Here is a 26,489-nt window from a genome sequence, read left to right as displayed (position 1 = left end):
GTTTCAAAGATCAGGAAATTTTAGACAAAGACATTTATATAAGTCATCTCATTTATAAATGTTTTACAATAGTAACCTTCAACAGTTGTCCTAGCTTGAGCTAAGTATCTTGTTGCAATATGCAATGCAATACTCATAGAAAAAGAAAATTATTTATTTTCTTGTTCAAATATTTAGGAGATTGATCGAAGTCATTTATTTTAAAAATTTTGTAAACCCAAAATTTTGCTTTGCTTCTCCACGTAAGATTGTGAAATTTTCTTCAAGATATCCTTTTACACATTTTGAAGTTGGCAGAAATATTGGTCAAGGCAGAAAAAAAATATATAATTTTGCTGATTGTAGATAATAGATGGAAAATGTTTGTATATGCTCTATAAATAAAATCTGCAAATAAATTCTTATGTTCAATCCTTAAATATATTTGATGCAATATATATATATATATATATATATATATATATATATATATATATATATATATATATATATATATATATATATATATATATATATATATATATATATATATATATATCTTTATAAAAAATGTTACATTTCACAAAATGCAAACTCTTACATATCATTTTAAAGAGAATTTAATGCTGATTTCAATACAAAAAGCAAAATTCAAATATTTTCAAAAAAATTGTTTTTAATTTAATCTGAATAACAAATACAGTGATGAAGTGGATTGCAATTTTTAACTTTCTTGACAAATCACTGATATTGTTTTGAGAATCAATCAAATGCTAACAACTGCTAGCAAAAGCTGTTATCATGTTTAAAGTTGGGACAAGTCATTATTATGCATTTTTCCTGTAGAAGGAAGACTGTTTTTTATGTAATCAAATTGCAAATTAGAAATTTTGTTAAAACTCTTAATATATAGTAATTTTTGTAAATATTTCTAATATTTAGTCAAGAAGCAATGACATCAAATAAAAGAATAGATTGGATAAATAGAAAAAGAACTACTCTTGTTGTGTTACATGAATGTGGTCTTTCCTACGCTGATATTGCAAAACAGTTGGGTGGTTCAGTGACTACATCTGGAGTCCGAAAGTTTTGTTTATGATATCAGGAGTCAAATTCAATAAAATACAAAGCAGAAAAAGCTGAGAAAGGTGCACCACACTTGTTGATGACAGAAGAATAAAAATACTATGTCTCCAAGATAGAAGAATGTCATCAATAGCCATCAGAAGTCAATTGAATGATGTTGACATTTATGTCAGTTCAAGAACAATCAGGAGAAGATTATTAGATGTTAGTCTATGAGGTAAAATTCAACGAAAAAATCTTTATCTCAACTTACTGCAGCGTATAAATAGTTTACAGTGGGTAAATGAACACATTAAACAGGACAGATAATCTAAGGTCACAAGTTATACGGAGTGATGAAACAAAGATATTGTTATTAGGTAGTGATGGCGGAAATATGTAAGACATAGAATATATGAAGAGCTACATCATGAATGCATTCAGGCAACTATGAAGAACTCAGTGTTATGATTTGGTCGTGCATGTCAGCAGACGGTATTGTTCTCCTTCTTGTTATCGTTGGGACATTAAATGCAAGAAAATACATCAATACCATTCTAGAGCCAAAACTTACGTCTGCCATCTGTGATCACTTTCCCAACAACACATAGGTTATTTTTCAGCACAATTTAGCTTCTTGCCACTCAGCAAAAATATCGAAAGAGTTGTTCAGTACAAAGAGCATTGAACTGTTATCATGACCAGGAAACAATCCTGACCTCAAAATTATTGAGAATTCATGTCATCGTTTGAAAACTCTTGTAGCGTTCATCATATAAAAGAGAATTAATTGAGGTATAATTGCTTGCTGGCATCATGCAATGACGAAGGAAGAGCTTAAAAGTCTCGTCAGCTCAATGAAACATCAGTGTGAAGCTGTAATAAATATTATAGACTACCTTACTAAGTACTGATAACTCACTGCAATCATCAGCATCTAATGTATATCGATAATTATTGCTGCTCAACTTTTTTTTGGTTTTCAAATATTTAAATTTTGATTTTCGTATTGAAATCAGCAGTCTCTTTAAAATGATATGTAAGAGTTGGAATTTGTGAAACACATTTTCTGTAAGCATACAAAGTTAGAAAACATAAAAGTTTTCAAAAGTGTCCACAATTTTGGCCGCCTCTATATTATATATATATATATATATATATATATATATATATATATATATATATATATATATATATATATATATATATATATATATGCAGTTTTTAGAAAACTGTAAACTGCATTTTGGATATCAGCATTTCCTGTTTAGAATGATGAGTAAGTAAAAAACCTTTTCTGTATTTTTCCTGTTAAACAAAGAAGATGAGGAGAAAATTATAAGATTCTCAGTTGCTCCATATTCGCTTCATCATGCTTTTAAGTATTTTAATAATTATAATGTGATATATCAAAGTCAGTTATTAGAGTTTAAGTGATAGGACGTCTAAAAAGGAAATGCATGAAATCGAGAGAGATAGTTAATTATTCTTAAATCAATAAACATTACGAAATAATTATTTCTCGATTCTCCTTCTCTTTGACTAGGGTTAAAAGGTTTTATTAAATAAATAAAAATACAGCAGGCCTAAAAATTCTAGGAAATAAAAAAAAATATATCCTTAGAGAGATAGACATGCAAATACGATGAAATTATGTATATAAAAAATCAAATAGCAGTCAACATTTTTGTTGCGTTTATACTTTATTTTATATCGAGTTAATCTCCTAACTTTCTTAAAGAACTTTAAAAATAGTATGGAGAAAAATCCTATGCATAAATAATATATTTTATACTATCCCAAATTTTGACAAAATATATATTATGTGAAAATAAACCAATTTGTATTTACTTCTTTTTATTTGTTTATTTCCATGCTCCAGAACCTGAATTACGGAACGTAATAAATATTTTTTAATCCTTTTTGCCTTAACGCTATTAATATTATATATATATATATATATATATATATATATATATATATATATATATATATATATATATATATATATATATATATATATAATTAATGAAAATGTCTGATATTCTCGTAGAAGATTTCTTTGAATAAACTATAACTAATATTAACGATAAAACACGAAATTTCTTATACTAATTTCCCTGAGGAAATTATGTCTTGCTTATGGTATCTTACAATAAAATCAAAAGATATCCCAGCCACATCGTTTTTCTAAACATCAAATTAAGGAATTTAAAGAAATGAATGTTCATGAAAATACAGAAAAAAATTCTTTCATTCAATATGATTCCTAATAAAATTTTATTTTTTAAGTATCCCGATTTAGAAACGACTTGTGGTTAAATATTTATAGAGAAAATCGAAAATTATCATATATTTATGCATATGTTATAAGATATCTAAAACTGAAATTCAAATTGCACATTCATACACATGAAGCTAAAACATTTTAAAGTATTGTATCTTTTATTCTTTAATGGCGGTTTAAAAGAAATTTCAAACATGTAAGATAGACGAGCCAAACAGTTAAGGCAGAAATGAAAGTTCAATCTAAATTTCTTACTTGGTAATCAAATCTTGTAGTTCATGTAATTTTTTTTTTCCATTTATATTTCTTTGGAATAATGGAGGAATAAAATATGGCAGGCATTTTAGAAAACAAATTTTGAATTTCCATAATTTTTGAGAACTGAACAGGTTTCCAGTTAGACTATAATTCAATATAAAAATGAAGGCAGACATTGGGAATGCTGCTTCTATAATTCAGGTAACGAGTTTTCTACTTTAACTAAAGTTAATCCTCAAAAGGAAATAGAAGGTATTATATTTATATGCTTGAGATCCGTCGCTTTTAAATTCGCTTGGTTTACAGGCATTAAGAACTTAACTTTTTTTTAATTCTGAACATCCGTACATTTTCCAAGCTTTAATTTAAGCAACTTTATTTGGTTAAAATTTAACTATAATATCCCATTAAAATTATGCATCTAAAATAATTATTAGAACATTTAAATGTCCGGTTTGAATCGACAAAAGCTCTGAATAAGTTCTAAAACTCTATTTCCTAATTTGTTTCCATCATCTTCCTGCGATTGTGATATTGGTGAGGAGGAAAATGTTGAACATGTGCTCCTTCTATGTTCCAAGTTTGTCAAAGAAAGACAGATCCTAAGACTGGCTCTTAAGCACATGAATTTAAATTGGCCTACAGAGTTTCACCAACTTATTTCCACTAGAAGTGCGTTTGAAAATTTCTGTAAATTTATTATTGACATATGTAATCCTTCATAACTGTTAAATTTTCTTATTTTTCTTTTTGTAATGTGTTACATACTTACTTCTGTAAGCCCCGTGTGATACTTTGTGGTGCACGGGGGATTTATAAATGTTCAATAAAAAAATTTAAAAAATAAAAAAATAAAAAAAAAACCTCTATTTCTTGATTTATACCTTTATATGCTGATAGCATCTCACCCTGATCAATAAATTTAACAAATAAAAAATATTTTATAAACTATAAGAGATGCATATTTTCATTAAACATGAACAGGAAGAAGTAAGCTAGGAGTGAAATTTAACTTCCCTCATACTGATGTGGAGAATGATGAATGTTCGTATAAATTCTATTTGTTAATATTGGATAGAAGAAAAAAACTTGCGTAAAGTTTGATTCAAATATATTTGATTTTGTATACAATTACAAAATGTGAATCAAATTTAAGCCTTAATTCCAGCTCAGTTACTCATTGATTTCAATTTCAAAATTTGCTGATAGAAAAGATGTTTCATTTGCCAGATTTTGAAAAATACCAGCATGCCTTACAAGACTCATTCTAGTGTCAATGATCGACAGAATATCTACTTGATTTAAGAAACTATCAAAAGGTGAGAAATACGAATAAGCAATCCAAAATACGAGAATGTTTAATAACCTTTTTTTAAGAATCATAACCATGTTTGATATATGGAATATCACGCTTGATAGATGTGCAAATGAGCACTCATTTTAAACTAATTCCTCGTTGTGAAGTTAAAATAAGAACCTTGGATGCACGGTACAGTTGGTTATACCTTTTAGAATGTTACGCAGTGTAGGGGAAAGGTGAAGAAATAATATTCGCCGAACTAATTTGTATGTGTGCTCTCGCGAATGTGTTTTGTGTGTTATAATTTGCAATATCAAGTATTTTTTCAACTAGGAATATATGTCCACTTCTAACACTTTAGAAATCAGCTGTTGGAAAACGAGTTGAAAATATACTCTGTATATAGGAAAACAGAAAATAAATTCTCATTGTTTCTTAAGGATAAACAGAAAAGAAATAAAAGAAACTTAGATGAAAGATTTTGTTTCAAAAAAATTCATAACCTATTTCTATTCTTTATAAATTTCAGCAACAGTTTTTCTAATATTGTGGAAACTTGTAAAAGCCTTTTTGCTCAAAGTTTTCATGACGTATAATTATATCTAGAGGCCCATATTGGGTGTTTGAAGGAATTAGGATATATGATGCATTGTTTTATTTTTTAAAAAAAGATCACTGACTCTGGGGCTTCCTATATAACTGGAAAGCGAATCTTGATAAACCATAAAGTAGCAAAATTTGATAATGAAATAAACAGCTAAATCGAAACATCTGTAAACTTATTCATGTCTTATTTTTTGATAGAGTAGCCCTCAACAAAATTATTTTCTACTTATTACATATAGTTAATTAAAGTATCTGCGTTTTATATTTATTAATAAAATAGTCTGTTTATGGAAATTCATGCATGTCCTTCAAAACTTTTCTTGCTTATATTTTTAGTAATACGTGTTAATTCATATGCACTAGTAGCCTTTGGCAATGATTTGTATGAAATTGGAGATTAATAAAGAAAAGTAATATGTTGTTGTTGTAACTTATGACACTTTATAAACCCGCTGGCAGTTATCTGTCAGCGATTTAAGCCGAATGAGAGTCTCTTGTTTTTTCAGTAGCTCCAACTAGGGCCAAGAGTAAGACTTAGCTACTTCATGCATTCCATTCGCTTGCACAATCCCTTTTTATAGGGGGCACATTCATTCACCTCACAGATAGAACGAAGAAGAACAACCATGCCCGAACTGGGACTCGAACCGGGACCCCCAGATCATGGGGAAGACACGCTGCCCCTATGCCAGGACGCCGGCAGGAAAGTAATATACTAATTTGAATGGCATTCGTGCATGTATAAATACATGTTAATCCGTTCAATTTTAATGAACACTAAAATATATTTGGATCATGTATTATTGCACTATAAAATGTATTTTCAAAATTAATGTAACACATTTCACTTAAAAATGTTTGTTAAGGTTCATTTAGCAAAAACTATGCATGGTAATTAAATAATCCCTAATTAGAAGTCGAAAACAATTTTTGCGATTTAACATGCTTAGACAACCTTTAAAGAAGCATATAAGAAGGAGCAATATCGTAATAAAAAAAAATGCATCAGAGAAAAACCCACCGAAGATTGCAATGTAGGTGAATGTTTTTCTATTTAATTAAGTGCCCCAAAATGAAGAAAAAAAGAGGAAAAAAATTCTTCAGTAATGAAAAAACTCCATTGGATTAAGGAAAGGACGGTAAATCTTTAAATGGGAATCAACTGGAAAAGAAAAGAAGAAATACAATTGTTTTCTAAGATTTCCTAATAATTTTTTTTCCAGTGTAACAACTACATGAACGCAATGAGAAAAGAAAGAAAAGGACAGACATCTACGTTATTCTTTTCTCAATTTTAGCAGAAAGGGGAGAAGTAAAAAAGACATGGAATTAACTTGAACATTGATCAAGTGTCAACTGGATTGGAAGCGGATATTTTTGCTACTTTTTTCGGAGGGGGGGGGGTGCAAGCGGAATTACAGAAGCGTAAAAATGAAAAGAACAAACAACTTAAGAATGCGCATTTGGTTTCCAGGAGATTCCAGAAAATTAATTAATATTGTTTTATTTTTAATTTTTCTGATTTATGGCAGATAGTTAATTTCAAGGAGTGTCAACTCAGTTTTAAAGATTTTTTTCCCTCTGGAAAGCGAATGAAATATGATCAAAATTTGTTCCTCTTGACGAACAGTGCATTTCATTATTTTATTTTTTATGTAAAAATTTTAATTTAATTAAATTCGCGTTTTATGAACTGCTGTCTTAATTCTTTTAGAAAACAAATCCTTCGAAAGCCTTTTAAAATCAGATGTGCGTACTACTTTCCTTATCCTTAATGCATAACACTTTTTTTAAGTTTTATCCTAAAAATTATTTTCAGAAAAGCACAATAGTTCAGGAAGATTACCATATTTCTATAAGGAATTATATAGAAAATGTATGACGTAAAACATTTTTAAAAGTTATTAGTATGCCTCTTGTAATGATAAATTTTTATAAAGAATAATGAAAAGATTATGAGAAAGGAATCTCAAAAACTGAAAAACTTTTTATTGAACGTAATCATGCAAACAATCCTTCTATAATTATAATAAAGATGAAAGTGTGTTTTTATTTTTGTGCACATGTGTTTGGGTGTGTAGTCGCTTTATAGGTAGACCATTGATCTAGCATATATATTAAATTTAGTACATATAAAATCATAATTTTAATTAAAAATAAAACAAAGTTTTGAGATTTTCCGGTGATAACTTCCAAATTTATTACAGTACAAAAATTATTTTAAATTTTTTTAAAATTATCTTTTTAGTGATATTTATTATTTTACGCAATAATTCATTTTAATTTTTGTATTAATTTCTAAAAAAATATTTTAAGCGTTATTTCGAATAATATATTTTACACAAAATAATTAAAAATTTCTGGCACGAAAATATTATTTTTGGATGAAAAAACTAGTTTTCATCCGCGTATTGCCATCATGGCGATAAAAGCTCAAATTAAAAATTAACAAGTTAATTCATCCTGCAAATTAAACCAATCAAAATTTTTCTCCTTGTCATTCAGAATATCTGCATTATAATTCAATAATTCAGTGCTTTTTGAGGAAAACATTGTTTAATAAAAGGATGCTAGTATGAATTGTATGACTATCATAATTTGAAAATTTAAAATATTTTTCTGAAGAAGCAATTCATACCATTTACAAATTTAATTGATAATTTTAGTGATCATTAATTATGATGAATCAGCTGATAGCCAAAAGCGGCTAGTAACATATAAATTTGGATAGAATTGATAACGGCAGATAATTTAGAACAACCATCCACTTCATAATAAGAAATAAAATTGAAAATTACAAAACCTGGAAAGCTTTCCCAGTAAATCATGCATTTTTCTAAGCTATAACCTCTAATAATTAATCAAAAGCATAAAAACAAAGGGTGTTTACTTTTTTACATTAATGATTTCATCGTTTCATCCAATTTTGATTTCTGGAATTTCGTTTCTTGCAAACTAGCTCTATCTTCAAATAAGAAAAATAAAAACTCTTTCAGAGTATCATCGGTGCGTTAAGGTAAAAAAGTAAATCGTGAATATTTCTACGCTAGTTCAAAGTTATTTACGTATTACTTATTTTCCATTTAATCTGTAAAATTTACATGATTGAATACAAAATCTCCACTCTTTCTAAAAATACAATATAATTCTTACGAAATATGACTTTGAACTCTGTAATAAAATTTTGCAAGGTACTACTCAATGAAAAACAGTGAAGTATTAAATTGAATTATATAAATTAAAGATATCCGAAAGTCTTTTAGTATCATTAGCATAAGACTTCTATCTCCCAGATATTATCGTTTAAAACTTTGCGTTTTTACTCTTAAGCAAACAAAGCTGCCTTGAGTAGCAAACAAAAGTCCAAAAATAAATAATGAATTCCTAGAAAGTGTATATGGATATCAGTTAGCATTATTTTTTAATGGTAAAATAATTTATTTAGGAAAATTTATTTATAATAAAAGTCCAACAATGAACACTCGTCTATGCAAGTTAGCTTATGGATTTGCAGTAATCCCCTATTTGGTATTTTATGTTTTTGATTATTTTCTAATTATTCGATGAGTATTTTTTAAAAATAAATAAGAAAAGTTCTTTTCCTATACCGCTGACAGATTAAATTTCATTCCGCTTAGATTTAAAATTCCATTTAGATTTAAAATACAAATCTTTGCATGTCAATTTTCAAGGTCCCATGATAAATCGCCAAAACATGGAAACCATCGCCAGCTATCTTGACGAAATCTCTAAATCTTATGTATAATGGAGCTTGGCGATCTTGGCGTAGTTTGAAAATATCAAAGTAATTCCCAGGGCTGTAAAAAGAAATAAGCATTATCCATCTGCCTTAGTAAAATCAACATGAATGTTCTCTACTTGTTCTCTGCTGCTTGTATAATTAAAGAATCTATCACTTTCTTTTCTGTTCTCTCCTTAGGCTGTTTGCTTACATTACCTAGACGATACAGGAGTTAAAGTACTTAAAGTTCCCACTTTAAGTACTTTAACAAAGGCAGATCTAGGAAAGTCTCAGTAATCAGCTAAAGCCATTGCTCCTCCTCCTGATTTATGAATATAAGGACGCAGTATGGCGTGTTTGGCCCTTCATAATATTATGGAGGAATATTGGATATGTAATCTTGGACACTTGTTTCCATCGTTTGCATCCAAAGTTTGATATGGAACTACAATTTTGTCCACAAAACGTCATCTAAAATTTTATTTATCTAATCCTACTACTGAGCCTTCCTCTAAGCGGTTACATTTTTGAGTTGAGTTTCGCTTCCACATACAACCGAAGTACATACAAGTGGTATTTCCTGTGGCAGATTTGATCTAATTTTTAATGCAAATCTGCAATTTTAATGATAACATGTGCGTCTCATTTTGTTCATATAGCTATTTGTGTTACTCAGTTATCGCATTCAAATGGAAATGAATAGCTGTAGATGAGATTCACAAGACGAATTTACTTGTGTTTTGTTAAAAATCTCCAAATTTGGTAATAAACTACTTACCTAATTTAGTTTATTGTATTCATATATAGATAGACATAATTCTAAAAAAATATAGAAATATAGAAATATAAGAAGAACAAAATTTCGGAATTTCGCCAATATTTCGAAAATGAATTATTTTTGATGATTATAATATTTTTTTCCTATTCACCCTTCGTATAACGGAAAAATGAAATAATAATAATATCAAACACAAACATTTCTACGACTTTCTATGGCACCATTTGTCAGTAATAAAAATTTTGATCGAATAAAATCAATTTCAAAATTTGTACCGAACAGATAAATTTAAAAGTGAGCTAAAAATATATTATCATTCAAATCTAAGCTATGTTTAAAGTTTCAAGTCTGTACCTCACTAGGAAGTTAGTTTAAAAGCGATTCAAAATTGGTACGAAAGCGACAAACAAATAGATAGTCATTAAAGTATGTTAATAAGAACTTGTTACAAAGGGAAACAATGATATTTTAATTCCAAATTGCTGAAATTCGATCAGAAAAAAAACATGCATTTAAAAAACATGTTTTCAATAACACTGTTTTCTTTATATAAATATCAAATAGGTATTCCGAAAATAAATTACGAACTATATTATTTAATTACAAAATATATTGAAATTGTCATATTATGCATCATTTGTCCCAAAATTCATTCAATATCGATCAATACGAATGTTATATTTTTATAATATACTAATGACTAAAAATATATATTAATAACATCTATTATTTTTATGTTATAACGATAAAGCAACAAATATTTAATTTTAGCAATAACACTAGCACCGAATTTGGATGTGTGTGTTTTTTAATCGTCAAATAATTTTTCAGAACCGCACAACTCTGCTTCATAAAATCATACTGAACAATATGCCTTCAAGCGTCGAACCTTTCTGACAGATTTTAATAAACATTGTAAAGGCATGTTATTTCTAGAATCCAAATATCAATGTAAAAGGAAATTGGTTTCTTTTCTTCTTTCTTTCAGTGTCAGTGAGAAAAGGGGAGTAATCCTTGAATATGAGATATTTGCAGGATGTTTCTTTTTTTACAAGCCTTCCAGATGTATATGTCTCACAGTGAATAGATATTCAACCCATCAGCACTATCGTTGTTGGGCAGGTTTTAATATCGAAACGTTGAGTCTAGAATACAACGCTCATAAAAAGAGTGCCTTTTGCTGGGTGCATTTTTTGCGAATTTCTTACTTTTAGGGGGATTTTTTTTTTCCGCTTGTACTATATGAGACGCTCCAGGCTGTGTGAAAAATGTGGCGCTTAGTACATGCTATATCGATTTTAAATCCTAGAATTCCTTTTTCCAAGTACGTAGTTTGTTTGCTGGAAGATCGAAATAACCATCCCTGCCGAATCCGTCGCTGGTGGGATTCCTCTGCTACAGCTGCAAGGAAAGACTGATTACTTTTGAAGTCATCTACTGCATGAATTGCGGTTTCTTCTGGGATGCTTTTTTGCATGAAAAAATACATGGAAATTTTATACGAATCTTTCTTTTACATGTTTCTTTCGATTCTCGGTGGTATTTTGTGTAATTGCTTTCCGAAGTGCATTTTTTTCGGAGCTACTGACATAGCAAAAACTTCAACAGAAGTAATAGGAAATATGTACACAAGTGTTTTGTGTATTGTATTATGTTAGCATGAAATAAAAAATAATTCTTATTATTATTATTACTATCAAAAACAATTATTAAAATATTTTATTGAAATACATAATGGCCAATATAAATCTCGATAGTGTTTTGTGTAATTGCTTTACGAAATGCATTTCTTTCCTAGCTGTAGACTTCCATGCCAAAATTTCAATGCAACAAATGGAAAATATGTACACAAATGTTATTGGATATTGGATAATGTTAGCATGAAATAAAAATTATTCTTATACGGGATTTTATTATTAAAATCAATTATTAAAATATTAATTGACGCAGATTATTGACGAAATAAAATGATGTATAATGATCAAAATAGAAAATTAAAAAATAAATTTTGAAAAAGGAATTAATCTATGTTCTATATGGGATTTACAATTTTACCCATTAAAGAAAATCTAATATCCTTCAAATCTCTTTCATTAATCAGATATCAAGTTATTCATTCATATTTTGATACTTTATGTCTACAATACAGTTTAAAATAATTTAAATGGGAGTTAAAAATTTTAAGAATTAAAATAATTAGTTGGTTGTTAGCAAATAAACGAAATTCATAAATCTCATAAAATATTAGAATTCTACCGATTTTTTAAAATAAGATTAAATTCAAGAAACACTTCACAATTCTGAGGATATATTAAGAGATCAAGAACAAAATAATGAACAATTTGGTATTAACCGGTAATTTTAAAAAAATTATAAAATGGTAATACAGTATATTCCCGGGTACCCGGCTTAATGTGTGAGGAAGGACTGGCCAGATAACAAAAAAGCCAGATCGGCTAGAATTCTATGAAGAATTCTTTGCCCACCAATATGAGAAGACAAACTTTTTATTCAAAACTCACTGTTATAGTACTATTTTTTCTTTCTTATTGAGTACAAAGCCCTCCATTCATTTCAATGTGAACGCAGCCACAACCCGGTAAATAATAGAAGCAGTTATTAACCCGACAACATGTCGGGTTAAAATAGAAGGCTTTGTACTGATAGCTTATATATATTTATATATGCAATGCAATTTAAAGAATTTATTAGAGAAAAAGTAAGTTAAATAATATAAACTATTCACATTTTAACATAAATTTTACAATGTCCAATTTAAATGCAGGAAACATAAACAAACCATTAACGTACTGTCATAGGTCTAGTTCTTAAGAAAATTGGGTCAAACTTATTTTATTTTCCACTGATAAATGATTGCACAGATATGAAAAAATAGCCCTGAAATAAGAGTCAAAATTCAGTTTTTGAGTTTTGAAAAAATCTTTAATAAATACTTGATAGACGCCTTACCTTCCTCATTTAATTACGATAAAAGAAAACTTGGCCGAATACTACAGAAGCCGGATAATCGCGAACAGAATACTCGGGAATTTACTGTATTGCATTTTATCATTCATTTATTATCACTTCCTTTAATTTAGCAACAATAAGTATTATTGGGCTTTCCAATGTAAGCATGAAAGTTATTGACCAATTCAAAATTATTTCACGTTTTTGAAATCTTATCTATTGTATTTTAAACTTCTATAAGTCTTGATTTGAAAATTTCAAATTTGTTACTACCCAGTATCCTTTTAATGGAAATCTTATTTACATTACATAACTTGGGTTCAAATTATTTGACGTTTTACTTGTCTGTTTTATATTTGTGAACTTGCATTCATGGCAACTAGGTGTACAATACAGATCAAAAGACAAGATAAGATGTTTAAATACTAACTGCAAATGTTAAATTAGAAATTATACTAATGTATTCATATGATAATACTACATTTATCCGCAAAATCGTTTTAAAGATTAATTTATCAGTATTTTATTCCATCACAGACGCGTTTTACAATGCCCTTATTCAAAGTTTCAGAGAGCTGATATTGAGCTATTTCTTAAAAGCTTTTATCAAAATATTTTATTTTTATCCTAGATATCCTTGAATTTTCATCTGTTTGACCTTGTCGAGAGAAGGAAAATTGCAAAAAGTGAGCAATATTATGGCTTCATCTTGTCCTCACTTAAGCCCTGACGAACAAAATCAAACAACGATATACTAAAGGACTTATTGAAACAACATAAAGTGCCGTCCGAAAATTATTGGAAACTGGAAAAGTGAAACATATTTTCTTTCAAAGGATCTAGTTACATTATTTGTAAATTTTCAGAAATTGGTTAAGTAGGGAGTTTAGAAGCATAAGTGGAGTAATAAGGTCTAATTGAATTTATTTAGAAGTTATAGGTAGGAAAATATGCGTTGGAATTTAGAATTTTCTTTTTAACTTCTACGCAACTTTCGATGTTTATATGTGATTCCTGGCTTATATATTTTGTTAGCTGGACTGAGTTACAAAAGAATTATTAATAATTCAAGAAAAATTCAAGACAACGTGGGAAGCATAACAACGTTTTCCAGAATTCAACTCCGTAAAAGTAGCAGAATATTTGATGAAAATAAGAGAAGCGTAGCGTCTGTTAAATTCACATACCAACGACATTTTTAAAGAATTTGATGTCTTACCCATAAAATGTTATCCAGTACATTAATTAGCCATCAAGACAACGATGAAACTATCAAGAGAGAAGCGTGGAATAGATGTTAGAATAAATTTTTATAAAGGAATTGAATTCGAGCAAGTATTCGCAAATTTATAATTGAGACTCTCAAAGTTGGACAACTTTAATCTCTGTAAAGCCGTAAAAAATTGAAATTTGAGAGCTGTCGGAAAAATGAAATATTTGGGAGATTTTAAGCTTTTGTTTAAAATTATTATGTCTCCTAATGATGCAATTAGAACTAAAATGTTATTATAAACTTTGATTATTTGAACATATTTCCGAATCACCTTTTAAACTGAAAATCAGATTAAGATACATATATATTAAACACTATACTAATTTAAATAAATTTATGTGCATAATAAACAGCTAAAATTTTATAAATTACATGTCAGTTGTGAAAAATGTAGTCATTAATATAGGAAAGTATTCATTAAATAGTTTTACTTCTTTTATTAGTAGAAATCATCAGCGATACAAATTTCAATATATATATATAAAAGAAATTTCATACTGCCTTGTATGATTAATTTCTTTTTATGTATTTAAACAATGTAGTTATTTCCAAATTTGAAAATTTACTTTTATGCAAAAAAATCAATCTGATATTTTTCGTTTAACCTCTCATATCGTTTCAATGAAACCACAGTGACAAGAGACCTATTCAATGCCAATATGTAACTCCGAAAATAAAAGGAAAATTGATATTCTATGTCAACAATTTACAGAAAATGCGTATCATTTTATTTCCGGCTGCTATGCTTCCAGCTTGTAAAATCAAAATATTTTCTTCTCCAAGTGTTTCTCTTGAGCGTAATAGAAATTTGAGTGGCATAGATCGCGTCAAGAAAAGGGACATGCAATCGGAAGAATGAGGGAAAGGATACAAATTTTCTGAAGCTTAGAAAAGCTTTTAGAAAATTTAAAAGTTCAAAAACATTTTTTGCCAAATAATTTTTAAAAGACTATAATTTTACTTTATTAATAAATTAATTTCTAAAATTGTTTTATTCATGTATAAAAAGAGAAATTATTGCATATGTGTTCTCTATAGAAATTGAAACTTCTATATAATTTTCTTTCAGTAGTTACTTACAAATACAATAAATGATAAGATATGATTTAGTAAATATTACGCAAAAATTATTTTTAAGTAATTTTTTTATTAATTAGTACCTATTTATATACTGAGCATGTGTAGTAATAACTAAAAAAATAGGACTGTTCTCAAAACTTTTGTGTTAAACTAGATTTAAAATAATGGAAATAAATGGGAAAGAGTAATATTTAAAAAATAATAATGTTTAACTCATTTACAACAACAAATTGTCTTTGATTTAAAAATTCTCTTCCAGATTCCTGTTACTTTCAAATTGATTCAAAAACTGAATACTTACATTTAACCGTCAATAGAGACTTAAATACAACATTGAAAATAGAAAATAGTGGGAAAAAAATCTTCTTTCTTTTGACTTTATCTTCAAAAATTTAAATGCATACTTCAATTTACACTAGTAATGTATATCGTAGTTTTATATTAAGTATTATTCATCATTATCAAATAATAAAAAAGTGTGCCAAAGTTTATCCTATAAAAATTTTCTATTTTGCAAATTATCAAGAAATTTCGACATACTGAAATTCTTTTATAAAAATATTTTCTATCTTAACTAAAATTTTATTGCAAGCAACAGAACTATTTTGTTGTTGTTTTTTTTATAATAAGAGGAACTTTTATAATATAAATATCCTATAATATTAAGACTATTTTTTTAAACTTTCAATGGATCCTAAAAAGACAATAGATTACAAACTAATTTTTTTCCGAAAGTTATATATAAATATCATTTTTTGGTATAATCGCCATGTATATCCAGATATTTATTATGTCGGTAAGCCAAGTTTCCGATCCCTTTTTCAAAAAATGTTACCACTGATAATGTGAGACGAGTCTTATCGTTCCTTTGAAGCTCCTCATTAATCTGAAAGCTTTGACCTCCTACTTAGTTCTTCAATGGAAAGAAGAGAAGAAAATCACTTGGTCTTAAGCCACGTTCTTCAATAAAGGGTGTTAAACACTCAAGAGTGTCTCAATAGATGATCTTCCTCAATGAATGGATCGAATGGTTCGAAAAGGAATAGAGGATGCTAGAATCCGAAACAATGAGCTGACTAATTAGTGTAAAAAATTTGCAAATTTGGAAGATGTATATTCAGATAGTGATGTTCCATATTCTTTCCTTAAAAGAATTTCCTGACAAATTGAATGATACAAAGGATTATCTCAAATCATAGAGGCGGCATTCATTGTGGAAATTGTCCGTTGATATTAAAAAAAAAATACCTGAATGTTCACTGAAATTATAACGAAAACGATTTTGTTTATGTGTACATAATTGGTATAAAATTAATTTTGTTTTCTTTTTTCAAAAAATCTTTTTTTCTATGTGTCATCAGAAGTTGTAATAGCAAAGTGCATGTGTTCTAATTTAAAAAGAAATATGTTTTCGTTATTTGTTATATTGTTTTTCAAAATGTTATTTTCAAATACTGAAGCATAAAAAAGATTTTAGTGAAAGGCTCATGAGAATAAATTGAACAATTGATTTATCATTAAAAAAAAGTTAATATTTTTTTCCGCGCAATACTGGATGTATTAGATAATAATAAAAATAAAATAAAATATCCAAACAATTCCTTTCATATTTTGCTATGTTTCCCTTATTAAAAAAATGAATATTTAAATGTGAAAAAACCAGACATCCATTTTTAATATTAAATAGATATAATAATCAATAATTCAAATTCTTTCTCATGAGCTACGTATCGCTGAATATTTCGATTTCGTTAATTTTATACTTTTTGTGGAAATAATGAAACACATTTTTTTTTTAAATTTTGACTTAAAGAAATCTGAAATTTCAAAAATACATCTATTCACTTAGAAATGCCTCATTTATATATATATATATATATATATATATATATATATATATATATATATATATATATATATATATATATATATATATATATATATATATATTTACTCTCAATTTAATTGCCTTCATTTGCACATAAAAAATAAATAAATTTAATGCTTTTAAGATAGGGAATATAAGTAAATAATTTGAATTCTAATTAACGACAAAAACCATGAAATGTTGTAAAGACAAAAGTATGACAACAAAGTAAATAAAAAAGTTGGACAAAAAATATACAACGTTGTTTTACTAATACATTGTTAAAACATTAGTAAAACAGCATTCATTAAAATATTTTTTTAATTTATAATGAATGCGTTTGTAAAATGAAATATAATTTATGACAACATTATTTTCTGAAGCTAATGTTGAATTTGTTTAATATCGATTTATAATTTTAATGAAAGGAATGCAAAAAAATTCCATATAATAGTGCATTGAGAATTTTAATGTTAATGTTTACATCTATTAGCAGAGACATATTTAGTCAGACAAAAAAACTATTATTTAAAAAAAATATAGTTATTAGAGATGATTAAAATGAGATATTTTTCTGTCCACATTATAAATTTCCTACAGTCTAAATTCAAAAAAAAAAAAAAAAAAAAATGTAGGCATTTTTGTAGGCATAATAAGCAATATTGAATAGAAGCAAAACTGAAAAATATTCGGGGAAATAATAGTTTGCTTTAAATATAATATTATTGAACAGTAATTTCAGTTTTAGTTTCCTATCTATATAATAATGCATGATAAATTTATTTTCTTATTGTATCATTTCTAGATTAGAAATATTGGATCAAAATTGAACGTAATATGAAGTGGATAAATCAGAAACTCCGAGTTAAGTCATCTAAAATAATTTCAAAAACAAAAGAAATGCATACAAATTTTTATTAATCGAAAATATAGCAAAGTGTCAAAAAAATTTATAAATAGAATTTTGTAAATCTATGGAAGTTCTTAATTTCATAGTTTTGATTTTATTCCTTTAAATAAGATATTTATACAAGTAGTAACTAGCTTTGTATAATGAAAAAAAATTATATATATTTTTATAAAAATAAATATATTCAATTAATATAAATAGTTTCTAAAAGGTCAAAATCTACATTTTTTTTCAAATTATTAATATTTATAATATCATAAAATTAATTAGTATTTAGTAAAATTTTAAGTCAAAGCATAAAATTGTAGATAACTTTTCTTTGTTAATGCTACTTTGAATTTTAAAGTAATTTCTAAGTTTTATTATATTATTTTCTAATTTAATGTAATTATTTAAATTTCATTATATCATCTTGCGTCTTAAAGTAAATCCTTGGTTATTTTAATGTCTTTGCATTTAAAACAATTTCAAATATAAATATGTATTTTTTTATAGCCATTCAAGCTATTTCATTCAACGTTTGTAAAAATTGTTAAAAGCAAAATATTTAGTCAAACAAATTAAACAACTCAAAGATATTTAGTATGTTTTCTTTAGTTTTTGTGTTAGCTGCTTATTATATTTTAATTTATCTTCAGAAGCAAAATGGATTATACAGGTGATTTGAAACTTATTCTGTGAATGTAAGCAGAAATATTTTAATGTCTTGGGTACATTTAAACTTTGGAAAAATGCACACAAAATGTAAAAAAGTATTTAAAAAAAGAAATTTGAGATTTTTAATATCGACAAAATTTTAAGTTTGAAATAGTAGATAATACAATTTTGATTGAAATGTCGTTAATAATATGTATATTTGTTTCATAAAATTAAATTGTGAAAATTTGAAGCTCCCTACTATATTATTTAAAATTGTCCTTATTAAATCTATTATTTCACTACCATTAAATAATTCAAAAACTGATTAAAAACCTTTATCAATATTTTTCAAGTATTTCAAATTTGTATGCTTCCAAAATAATTTACTTCACATGTTTAAACATTATAGAATTTCTTATATATTTGCTCATTTAAGTTATGTATTTTGTGTTTTGAAGTGTATAAAGGAAAATAAGTCAATATTTTCTACCATTAAAAATTAATATTAAAATAATATTAAAAACAATTGGAATAATTGTTGGAAATTTTTTTCAAATTTTTATGTAACTGAATAAATATTTTAAATGGGTGCACATCCATTTTTCGTAAATAAGCAGAAATATAACGGAATAAACTACCGAAATACACCACAATTCATATTAAAATTAATATAAAACTGCAACTTTCAACTGAGGGGAAAAGCTATCTTCCAGCAAATAAACTCAATGAACAAACCACCCCCGCTCGCTTCTCTGTTTTCTATCACCGAAGTCCTCAATCTGCTGGCAAGCAGCAGAGAGATGAAATAGCGCTTAGCCAGGGCATACGTATTAAATCTTCCATTTTGTTGCAGAGATACAGCTCTCCGCAAAGCATCCGGATTCTAACGCATCCAAAGTAGCGTTAGACGTACGGGAAGAAGGGTTTCTTTTGTTGTTTCTTGTTGAGGAACCCGGCCTATCAGTTACGGGCACATATTCGAAAAGAAAAAGAATGTATTTTGAATGCGAGGGGAAAGATCTATACTCTTGGGAAAAAGAGAGACTTGTTTTGAAAGGTATGGATAGTGGAGCATTTTTTCTCATCTGTGACATACCGCCGTTTCTTTGCATTCGGATTCCGGATTTAAAATAAATAAACTGTCCTCTGACGAATAAAATCAATTGATATTCTTCGGATTTGGACGATTTGCTGCTTTCTTTATTGATTAGAATTGATGTTTGAAAAATTATTCTGTATTAGATATGGATTGCCTCTTTGGAATTACAACAAAAAATACTTTATAATCATTCTAACAAGTAATAAAATTGATTTGTTAGAAAATTATCAAAATCTACATCAAATATTTTTATGCTGAAGTTGAAATAAATGAAATTACTAATCTAAGTGGAAGAGAAAATATAAAATGTTTGTTTTGTCATAGGGTAGCATACAAAACTTTCTGTTTTTATAAAAATTTTGCACAAAAATTTTATCAAATCCAAAGCTATCAATAAAAGTTTTATCGAAAAGAAATTCTGTGTTGTCTTATATCTCTTATGTATTATCAAGACTAAAACATCTGTAGAATTCAAATTCGATTTACATAATAATTTAGAACAGCTTAAAATTCACGGTTCATTAAAAATGAAACTTAATCATATATATTAATTAAGTAATACACGATTCTTATCTCCATTCCTTTATTAGTTTTTTTTTTCAAATAGAAATTGATACCAGTTAATTAACAAATATATAATGGATTGTAGATCCATACCTATTCCCAAAAAAACTTAGTAAGCCGTATATGATCAGCAGATAAAGGCATTCCCAATGTAGACAATTTAATTTAAAATAATTCTAGAAATTCTACATTATTTTTATTATTTCTTTTTTTATCATTTTTATTGATATTGAACTCATTATTTTACTGAACATTCAACTCATTATCATTATTATTTTTGAATAGCATTAAAGAAACAAGGATTTCATAATCAAGCATACTAAAGCATAAACAATAGAATGTGAAAAGAAATGCCACGAAAAAAAAGGAATTTTCAATTTTCTCTTTGAACATTCCGTACGCAATCACTCTTTATCTTATTTATTGTGTTTAGAATTAAGCTTAAACTTATAGAAATGGTATGATCAGCTTTCCTTGATTCATTTTCGTCATCGCATTCTAGTCGGCATTTTTATTCTTAAAGCGAAGCAAAATCGTTACCAAAGAAATTGATGAAAGCACATTAAAAAAAAAAAAATATTTTGATTTGAACATTTTATAATTTGTATTTCTAATCTTGAAAAATATTTTATTTTAAATCATAATTATGATGTGACTTTCTAAAAATTATTGAAAAATTTTCTTTCATTTTCGGTATGAACTTTATTTGCCTAGCAATCATAAATTAGCCGCAATCATGTATATAAAGATATGTTTTCGAAGACTATAAATTTCTTTATGGCTTCTTTCTACATAGTAAATAACCACTAAATTCACTTATATGTGAAAGAGCGGTCTAAGACCGAAACCGATAGATAAGAACTTACAGACACCTTGGGATCGGCATTCTGAAGTGGTATCTTTTCTTCTCAGCACCATGACGACAGCTACAACTACTGTGATCACTACTACCACAACTATAGCACACACAATTGGCACGAATACAGCTGGGTCTTTCAGTATCGAGAAGGCACCTGAAGATGTGGACGACGTGGAAGCCAATGGGGGTACTGTTGCTGTAGAATAAAGAAATATAATTTTATTTTATATATATTTTAAAAAGAAAATGTAACTTAAAATTAGTCTATTTATATATGATAAATTTCAAGTTAAACGTAAATCGTACCTGTGTAACTTATTTATTTTATATTATACATTGAATGGAAATAATTAACACAAAAATCATATAATATAAAAATATATTTTTAATATTTAAAATATTATAAATTAATGTATTATCTATTTAAAATTCATCCAAATATGTAATAAAACAAAATTATATAATTATATAAAATGCTTAAGTTTATGAAATTAAAAAGAAATAATAAATTTTGCTTGCTTGATTACAAATAAGAATAAGAATAATCAGCATGACTGGTCTTCCCTAAACATTTTGCGCATATCCTCTAATAAACTTGTCTTGCCAGAAAACGTCTTGCATGAAGTTGGCGAACAATAATTACAAGTGTATACTTTTATCCTGTATTTAGCGAGTTTTTTGGCGATTAATCCTTGATATGTGGTTAATAGTATCTGCTAATGTGCATTTTCCCCAATAGATTGAAACTGAAATTTTAAATCAAGACTACAATTGCAGTCACAAAATCACATACCAAACATGATATATTTAAGTCACTGCGTTTTTGAGCCATCGCATTTACATGCTTTTGAAACTAATGATTAACATATGGTTAACCCCAGGTTGGTTTTGACTCTCTATTTTATCAGTGGCTGCACTTTAAATGCTAACTCTGTGTACTTAATTTTATTTATCTAGCTCTCTTGCTTTTGCAGTTATCATGTTTACATATATACAAACAGCCAGACAGACGGACTTCCTCTGAACAAATTTTACTCAAAATTTGATGATAATTCTGCACATTTGGTGTAAAGACCGTATGCCAAATTTCAACCGTATAGCTCAAATCGTTTTTAAGTTATCTTTGCCACAGATAGATAGACAGACGGATATTTTACAAAAATGTGCTAACGAACTCAGTGAGGTCTGACACATAAAGATTCGACAATGTTCGAATTTGTTTACTATATTTTATCTTTATTATCTTATTTTATTATATTTTATCTTTACTACGTTTACGAAAAAGTAAAAGAAATGTATTAATATATTTAAGGAAAAGTAAAGAAATTTCTGAACATATTTAAGGAGGATTAAAGAAACGTATTAACATATTTAAGGAGGCTTAAAGAAATTTATTAACATATTTAAACCATTCTTATTACCTTAGCATAATTAATTCTCATAAAATATCTTAAAAATCTGAATTATAAAGAATGATAAAATGCTAACTGGTCTATAATAATCAAAATAGTTGATAAAGAAATATTATTCAGGGTACAGTTTTAAAAGCCTAAAAATTTACTTATCAAGTGAGCAATCCTACTGTTTAACCGCCCGTTTGATGTTGAAAACATTCTTGATGTTTTGATGTTAATATATTTTTACAAAAAAAAAAAAAAAAAAATGTTTATTAAAAAAGAATAATTTTTCCCGCTCTTTGTTAATTTATTCAGTCTAGAGCAGATATATTTAATTTTTTGACACTACTATTCAATTTTTAGAAACCGAATGGATAACGATCCATTTCATACCCAACGTTATGAATATTTTTGAGACGAAATCCTTCGTTCTTTATACTAGTTTAACTTAAAAATCCTTTCATTTGATTCCTTTTTAAGCATAACAATTCTAAGCATTTTTTCAAATGAAAATAATTTTTAATGATCAGTTTTTCTCCTTCATTGCAAAAATAAAACTTCAGCTTCAAATTATTTCTGATGACTTTTGCTCTTGAAGTTTAACAGTCCTTTATATTTTCCCTTGCATTTTCATCTCATCTTCTTATTTAAAAATAAAGAAAAATACCCTACATTTTACTTTTCTTTTCATGGAAGAATATCCTCAGGCAGGCATTCATTTCGTTTGGTCTATTATTTACAACCCTCGGAAGTTGCGCTGTGACATTTCCCAGAAGCATTTTTCTATTCCCCATACATATTCGCTATGGGGAAATCAGGAAACCTGATTGGTTTACGCTCCTGTCAATCAGGCAGCACTCAGAAACAGTGTGACGTCATCACTGCAGCTATGACATGGTTGGATTTTGGAAACGAATCCAGAGCGTTATTAGTTTTCGTATCTGGTACAAATAAATATATTCCGTCTTTTTAAAATTTTATGCTTTTCCTTAAGAAACTTCATGCATTTCCTATTCCAAATACAACGTATCCTACATGCTTTCTTTGTTTATAAAATAGAAGGAAAAAATACATAAAATTGAGTAAAGAAATGCTTTGATAATCGAATTATGTTGAATAAGAATCAATTGACTTAAAAAATAAAATTTTAAAAATAAATATAATAGTATTATTTTTTTTAATATTATTTATCAAACCAAAATGTTAAAGATTTGATAAAAGTTTTTTGAAAATTTTTTCGCTTTAAAATACACAGGAAAGTTCGTAAATTAATATATTTTCCTTTTAATAAACTGAGATTCAGTTATATTGAATCTCAGTTAACTATAGAACTTAATTTCATTTTTTTTTATCTTAAGCAAATATTCTTTAGTATTATATATATATATATATATATATATATATATATATATATATATATATATATATATATATATATATATATATATATATATATATATATATATATATATATTCTCTTATTTCCATCATTTTTCCATCTTTTTGAAAAAGATATCAGTAAAATGTCTATAAATAGTTTCAGTCTAGTATTTCTTTACACAATAAACGCTTTCCATTATTTTAAAGATATTTATTTTTGACAACATTTATAGGCTATTTCAGTGATTTTTTACCTTTATCTTCGCTATTTTCATGGAATTTTCTTTTTCTTGATTAAAAGTTAAATTGGGTCATTCATTAATTTATCAATACCTTTTGTATAGAAAAATGGTATATATGTCTTCTATTATTTCCATGCATTCTATTATTTCTGATTAAAATACATGTATTCAATTATTTCCACAAGCATTTCCCAAAATGTTTGCGCAAAGTACAAAAACGACTCAGCAGTTATCAAGCCAAATAAATAAATAAACTCCATATTTCAAGCTATGAAGTTCATATATCTATTTTAAAGTTTATTAAAAAAGAAGTGGCGTATCCAAAAAACCGAAAATGAAATAAAATTTTTAAAAAAGCAGACTACAGATTAAGGGATTTTAAGTTCCTGCTGTAAGCTAGATATTTCTGCTTCAAGAATTTTAATTTTTCTAAAACGGGAGAATCATCCAATGGCACCACTGGAAATTTTTTTTCTCATCCAAACTTGAGTAGAGAATCTCGAAATGGCCTCAGGCAATAGCCTTGCTCGAGGAAAGTCATTAACTCTACAACGAAAAGTGCGAAGAGGTTCTCTAGGATCAAAAAAGGAAGGAAAATGCTAGAAATGCAAGATTGATTGTATTTGAGATCGAAACGGGATGATGTTAGCAACATAGTAACTCATTTTATATTATTGTAACGCGATAATTCTTTATAACATTCCATAAATACCCTTGAATTACATATGTGATGGAAAATTTGTTCAATAGTTATACACAGCAGATCACTGGACCTTAGATAATGAAATTTGGTAAGAGATTAATTCTTAACTTGTAGGTCAAGCTGATAAAAAACGAATTAGTTAAAATTTGAATTAAAAATTAATGGATATTTTAATGATTTTTCATTCGGATTTCATATTATATTATTTTGTGGAAATTACAACTACATCACTTTATTTTTTTTTTCTAATTTTAATAAATTTTAAAAATATTTTTGTATATATTAACTTCGACTTCGAAATTTTGTCATTTTTTTTTTTTTTTCATACAAGAAAGAGATCGGACAACTTGATGCAGTTCATACATTTCAATGAGCAGCTGCGAAGATGCTAAAGCTTAAATACGTCATCACTGCACACATATAAACTGTAATAGAGCATTGACCTCAACAGATGTAATGCCTTAATTTTTAATTTTGTTTCCTTATATATATAAATATTTCAATATAATGTCCAACTCCTTTTTCTTTCATTTTTATTTATTTATTATTATTTGTTGAGTATACAGCTTCTGTTTTGAGTATACAGCTTCTGTACGATATTTTTAAAATTCCTAGCGTTCTTATGTGTGTGTGTGTGTGTGTGTGTGTGTGTGTATTCTATTACTAACTACTTTATTTTCATCCAAACTACTATATTATACAACTACTCTATTATTATCCTATTAATTTGATGAAAACTTCACAACATTTTATGCATGCATATTGTAACATTCCCCGTTTCCCAGCACTGATAAGACATTTACAGCCAGCTGTGTCGTCGCTGTTACTTATTAAACTCCTCGAGATAGCCAGATGGTGGATCTTTTCACCGGGGTGGTCTCGCATCTGTTCATTAGCGACTACAATGAAAGACCATATGTGGAATTCCTCATCGAAGAGGTATTGATAGTACCTTCAAAGAGAAAGGGGTGTCCAAACATCTGGATGCTAGATGTTTCTCTTTGTGAAAGGATCTTCCCACGACCCACTGATGCCGCTGAGAGAGCATATTGCTGAAGCCCGATTGTCCGAAAGAGAGCTCAAATGACCAATGTGAATTAAGAGGCGGAGATTGTGGCCAAAATAAAGTGCGATTTTTTTTTTTTTTTTTTTTTTTTTAGGGAGAGAAGAAACGAATTGCAGGCGGAATGTTGGACTACGCCCACGAGTTCAGAGTCCGAGAACCAACTGAGTTTCAAGAAAGCCTTCAACTTTGACTGTTGTATTTCCTACTACAGATGTAAATAACTATTTATTTAACCAAGATTAAAACAAGTTGTTCTTTGTATATATAGTGCTGTAAATAAAGAATTGTCTGGAAATTCTGCTTCGTTATTTGATCAGTCTAGATCAAGACATTACAATATAACTTGTGTGTGTGTGTGAAAGTTGTGAGTTTAAGTAGCTCACTTTTCCTAAATGAAGTAGTTTCTGGAAAATATATTGCATCAG

At 27.4% G+C, this 26,489-nt stretch overlaps 1 protein-coding gene across 4 annotated transcripts in view; it reads right to left on the bottom strand.

Moving 5' to 3' along the window:
* Window positions 1-26,489, bottom strand: part of LOC129981948 (cell adhesion molecule DSCAM-like) — a 627,118-nt gene that overhangs the window by 85,301 nt on the left and 515,328 nt on the right. For 3 of the 4 annotated variants that reach the window (XM_056093016.1, XM_056093014.1, XM_056093017.1), the window contains exon 21: window positions 21,284-21,472. In XM_056093016.1, coding sequence (XP_055948991.1) covers window positions 21,284-21,472 — 189 coding nt within the window. The remainder of the gene's footprint in view (window positions 1-21,283; window positions 21,473-26,489) is intronic. The other variant, XM_056093015.1, reaches the window with a different exon arrangement.

Source organism: Argiope bruennichi, chromosome 8 (genome assembly GCF_947563725.1).
Source record: "Argiope bruennichi chromosome 8, qqArgBrue1.1, whole genome shotgun sequence".
Taxonomy (NCBI): Eukaryota; Metazoa; Arthropoda; class Arachnida; order Araneae; family Araneidae; genus Argiope; species Argiope bruennichi.
The sequence above is the reverse complement of the archived record's forward strand: the minus strand, read 5'-3'. Positions and strand labels throughout refer to the sequence as shown.